Source organism: Salvelinus namaycush, chromosome 3 (assembly GCF_016432855.1).
Source record: "Salvelinus namaycush isolate Seneca chromosome 3, SaNama_1.0, whole genome shotgun sequence".
Taxonomy (NCBI): Eukaryota; Metazoa; Chordata; class Actinopteri; order Salmoniformes; family Salmonidae; genus Salvelinus; species Salvelinus namaycush.
The window spans coordinates 2,160,320-2,166,014 of NC_052309.1; the positions used below are offsets into that span (position 1 = coordinate 2,160,320).

General features: G+C 51.4%; 1 protein-coding gene across 1 annotated transcript in view; it reads right to left on the reverse strand.

Annotated features, from left to right (window-relative positions):
* Window positions 1–5,695, reverse strand: part of LOC120044749 (probable E3 ubiquitin-protein ligase HERC1) — a 96,799-nt gene that overhangs the window by 11,898 nt on the left and 79,206 nt on the right. The window contains exons 69-71 of the mRNA XM_038989426.1: window positions 600–722; window positions 415–517; window positions 1–130 (exon numbers count right to left, since the gene is read on the reverse strand). The exon at window positions 1–130 is cut by the window's left edge and continues 40 nt beyond it. Coding sequence (XP_038845354.1) covers window positions 1–130; window positions 415–517; window positions 600–722 — 356 coding nt within the window. The remainder of the gene's footprint in view (window positions 131–414; window positions 518–599; window positions 723–5,695) is intronic.

The following is a 5,695-nucleotide window of genomic DNA, read 5'->3' on the forward strand; positions in this document are numbered from 1 at the left end:
GTAGAAGACAAAACCAGGACGTGCTCACAGCCCACAGCTATGTCCTCTACAAACACCCCCTCCAGGGCTGGCACCACCTGGGGACGGTTGTGGTTCTTCAACAGAGAGTCTGGCAGGCCGATCAACCGCTCTGAGGGGAGAGGAAGGAAGGAAGGAGAGACAAGACAGCTTGAAATAGGTCTTAAAGTACTGTCAAAAAAAATAATCTAGCTCAAGCACCACAAAATCAATGCACATGAGACCACGTTGACACGGATGTATTACAATAGGTGGGGGAACTGCCACATATTACTATGTAGCTGCTGTGCCTCCACAAAAAAAGCAAAGCTGGTGGTCCATTAAAAAACAACAAGTTAACCTACTACTGTAGTCGAGTCTGCTGTGTAGCTTCACCTGATAAACTACATTCATTACCTTGTCCAAAGGTGTAAACATGTCCATCTTTAGCCAGGACAACAGAAAACTGTGTCCCACAGCCAACCATCTTGATTCCCTTGTTACACAGTTGCTCCACTTTCTGCAAAGTAAAGAATAATGAAAAAGATGAATAATAAGCTTGTCTACTATTGTGGAAGTTAAGGTTGTTGACTGTAGCCTACCTGAGGATAAGACTTCACAGTGCAGGGACCGGTCCCCAGCTTCCCATAGTCCCCGTCACCAAAGGACCAGACACTCATCCCATCGGAGGACAGCACCAGGGTGTGGTTGATACCACAGGACACCTAGTCACAATGGGAGAAAGACATGGTCAACACATGGTGGTCTAAGGCACTGCAATCTCCGTGCAAGAGGCGTCACTACAGTCCCTGGTTCGATTCCAGGCTGTATCACATCCGGCCTTGATTGGGAGTCCCATAGGGCGGCGCAAAATTGTCCCACCGTCGTCCGGGTTTGGCCGGTTTAGGTCGTCATCGTAAATAAGAATTTGTTCTTAACTGACTTGCCTAGTTAAATAAAGGTAAAAAATATATATATATTATCCTACGAGAGGAAATTGGATGTCACCAGCAAGACTTATGCAGCATGCATACACAAGCCCTGACTGAGACCCCTGCTTTAATACACCAGCCCTGACTGAGACCCCTGCTTTAATACACCAGCCCTGACTGAGACCCCTGCTTTAATACACAAGCCCTGACTGAGACCCCTGCTTTAATACACCAGCCCTGAGACCCCTGCTTTAATACACCAGCCCTGACTGAGACCCCTGCTTTAATACACCAGCCCTGACTGAGACCCCTGCTTTAATACACCAGCCCTGAGACCCCTGCTTTAATACACCAACCCTGACTGAGACCCCCTGCTTTAATACACCAGCCCTGAGACCCCCTGCTTTAATACACCAGCCCTGACTGAGACCCCTGCTTTAATACACCAACCCTGACTGAGACCCCCTGCTTTAATACACCAGCCCTGAGACCCCCTGCTTTAATACACCAGCCCTGAGACCCCTGCTTTAATACACCAGCCCTGACTGAGACTCCCTGCTTTAATACACCAGCCCTGACTGAGACCCCTGCTTTAATACACCAGCCCTGACTGAGACCCCTGCTTTAATACACCAGCCCTGACTGAGACCCCCTGCTTTAATACACCAGCCCTGACTGAGACCCCTGCTTTAATACACCAGCCCTGACTGAGACCCCTGCTTTAATACACCAGCCCTGACTGAGACCCCTGCTTTAATACACCAGCCCTGACTGAGACCCCTGCTTTAATACACCAGCCCTGACTGAGACCCCTGCTTTAATACACCAGCCCTGACTGAGACCCCTGCTTTAATACACCAGCCCTGACTGAGACTCCCTGCTTTAATACACCAGCCCTGACTGAGACTCCCTGCTTTAATACACCAGCCCTGACTGAGACCCCTGCTTTAATACACCAGCCCTGACTGAGACCCCTGCTTTAATACACCAGCCCTGACTGAGACCCCTGCTTTAATACACCAGCCCTGACTGAGACTCCCTGCTTTAATACACCAGCCCTGACTGAGACCCCTGCTTTAATACACCAGGCCTGACTGAGACCGCTGCTTTAATACACCAGCCCTGACTGAGACCGCTGCTTTAATACACCAGCCCTGACTGAGACCGCTGCTTTAATACACCAGCCCTGACTGAGACCCCCTGCTTTAATACACCAGCCCTGACTGAGACCCCTGCTTTAATACACCAGCCCTGACTGAGACTCCCTGCTTTAATACACCAGCCCTGACTGAGACTCCCTGCTTTAATACACCAGCCCTGAGACCCCTGCTTTAATACACCAGCCCTGACTGAGACCCCTGCTTTAATACACCAGCCCTGACTGAGACTCCCTGCTTTAATACACCAGCCCTGAGACCCCTGCTTTAATACACCAGCCCTGACTGAGACCCCTGCTTTAATACACCAGCCCTGACTGAGACCGCTGCTTTAATACACCAGGCCTGACTGAGACCGCTGCTTTAATACACCAGCCCTGACTGAGACCCTCTGCTTTAATACACCAGCCCTGAGACCCCTGCTTTAATACACCAGCCCTGACTGAGACCCCTGCTTTAATACACCAGCCCTGACTGAGACCCCTGCTTTAATACACCAGCCCTGAGAACCCTTAATACACCAGCCCTGACTGAGACCCCTGCTTTAATACACCAGCCCTGACTGAGACCCCTGCTTTAATACACCAGGCCTGACTGAGACTCCCTGCTTTAATACACCAGCCCTGACTGAGACCCCTGCTTTAATACACCAGCCCTGACTGAGACTCCCTGCTTTAATACACCAGCCCTGACTGAGACCCCTGCTTTAATACACCAGCCCTGACTGAGACCCCTGCTTTAATACACCAGGCCTGACTGAGACCCCTGCTTTAATACACCAGCCCTGAGAACCCTTAATACACCAGCCCTGACTGAGACCCCTGCTTTAATACACCAGCCCTGACTGAGACCCCTGCTTTAATACACCAGCCCTGACTGAGACCCTCTGTTTTAATACACCAGCCCTGACTGAGACCCTCTGCTTTAATACACCAACCCTGACTGAGACCCCTGTTTTAATACACCAGCCCTGACTGAGACCCTCTGCTTTAATACACCAACCCTGACTGAGACCCCTGCTTTAATACACCAGCCCTGAGACCCCTGCTTTAATACACCAGCCCTGACTGAGACCCCCTGCTTTAATACACCAACCATGACTGAGACCCCCTGCTTTAATACACCAACCCTGACTGAGACCCCTGCTTTAATACACCAGCCCTGAGACCCCTGCTTTAATACACCAGCCCTGACTGAGACCCCTGCTTTAATACACCAGGCCTGACTGAGACCCCCTACTTTAATACACCAGCCCTGAGACCCCTGCTTTAATACAGCAGGCCTGACTGAGACCCCTGCTTTAATACACCAGCCCTGACTGAGACCCTCTGTTTTAATACACCAGCCCTGACTGAGACCGCTGCTTTAATACACCAGCCCTGACTGAGACCGCTGCTTTAATACACCAGCCCTGACTGAGACCCCCTGCTTTAATACACCAGCCCTGACTGAGACCCCTGCTTTAATACACCAGCCCTGACTGAGACCCCTGTTTTAATACACCGTCCCTGACTGAGACCCCTGCTTTAATACACCAGCCCTGACTGAGACCTCCTGCTTTAATACACCAGCCCTGACTGAGACCCCTGCTTTAATACACCAGCCCTGACTGAGACCCCTGCTTTAATACACCAGCCCTGACTGAGACCCCTGCTTTAATACACCAGCCCTGACTGAGACTCCCTGCTTTAATACACCAGCCCTGACTGAGACCCCTGCTTTAATACACCAGCCCTGACTGAGACCCCTGCTTTAATACACCAGCCCTGACTGAGACCCCCTGCTTTAATACACCAGCCCTGACTGAGACCCCTGCTTTAATACACCAGCCCTGACTGAGACCCCTGCTTTAATACACCAGGCCTGAGAACCCTTAATACACCAGCCCTGACTGAGACCCCTGCTTTAATACACCAGCCCTGACTGAGACCCCTGCTTTAATACACCAGCCCTGACTGAGACTCCCTGCTTTAATACACCAGGCCTGACTGAGACCCCTGTTTTAATACACCAGCCCTGAGACCCCTGCTTTAATACACCAGCTCTGACTGAGACCCCTGCTTTAATACACCAGCTCTGACTGAGACTCCCTGCTTTAATATACCAGCCCTGACTGAGACTCCCTGCTTTAATATACCAGCCCTGACTGAGACCCCTGCTTTAATACACCAGCCCTGACTGAGACTCCTGCTTTAATACACCAGCCCTGACTGAGACCCCTGCTTTAATACACCAGCCCTGACTGAGACCCCTGCTTTAATACACCAGGCCTGACTGAGACCCTCTGCTTTAATACACCAGCCCTGAGAACCCTGCTTTAATACACCAGCCCTGACTGAGACCCCTGCTTTAATACACCAGGCCTGACTGAGACCCCCTGCTTTAATACACCAGCCCTTAGACCCCTGCTTTAATACACCAGCCCTGACTGAGACCCCTGCTTTAATACACCAGGCCTGACTGAGACCCCTGCTTTAATACACCAGGCCTGACTGAGACCCCTGCTTTAATACACCAGGCCTGACTGAGACCCCTGCTTTAATACACCAGCCCTGACTGAGACCCCTGCTTTAATACACCAGCCCTGACTGAGACCCCTGCTTTAATACACCAGCCCTGACTGAGACCCCTGCTTTAATACACCAGCCCTGACTGAGACCCCTGCTTTAATACACCAGCCCTGAGAACCCTGCTTTAATACACCAGGCCTGACTGAGACCCCTGCTTTAATACACCAGCCCTGAGACCCCTGCTTTAATACACCAGGCCTGACTGAGACCCCTGCTTTAATACACCAGACCTGACTGAGACTCCTGCTTTAATACACCAGCCCTGACTGAGACCCCTGCTTTAATACACCAGCCCTGAGACCCCTGCTTTAATACACCAGCCCTGAGACCCCTGCTTTAATACACCAGCCCTGACTGAGACTCCCTGCTTTAATACACCAGCCCTGACTGAGACCCCTGCTTTAATACACCAGGCCTGACTGAGACCCTCTGCTTTAATACACCAGCCCTGACTGAGACCCCTGCTTTAATACACCAGCCCTGACTGAGACCCCCTGCTTTAATGCACCAGCCCTGAGACCCTCTGCTTTAATACACCAGCCCTGAGACCCCTGCTTTAATACACCAGCCCTGACTGAGACCCCTGTTTTAATACACCAGCCCTGACTGAGACCCCTGCTTTAATACACCAACCCTGACTGAGACCCCCTGCTTTAATACACCAGCCCTGACTGAGACCCTCTGCTTTAATACACCAGCCCTGACTGAGACCCCTGCTTTAATATACCAGCCCTGACTGAGACCCCTGCTTTAATACACCAGCCCTGACTGAGACCCTCTGCTTTAATACACCAGCCCTGACTGAGACCCCTGCTTTAATACACCAGCCCTGACTGAGACTCCCTGCTTTAATACACCAGCCCTGACTGAGACCCCCTGCTTTAATACACCAGCCCTGAGACCCCTGCTTTAATACACCAGCCCTGACTGAGACCCCTGCTTTAATACACCAGCCCTGACTGAGACCCCCTGCTTTAATACACCAGCCCTGACTGAGACCCCTGCTTTAATACACCAGCCCTGACTGAGACCCCTGCTT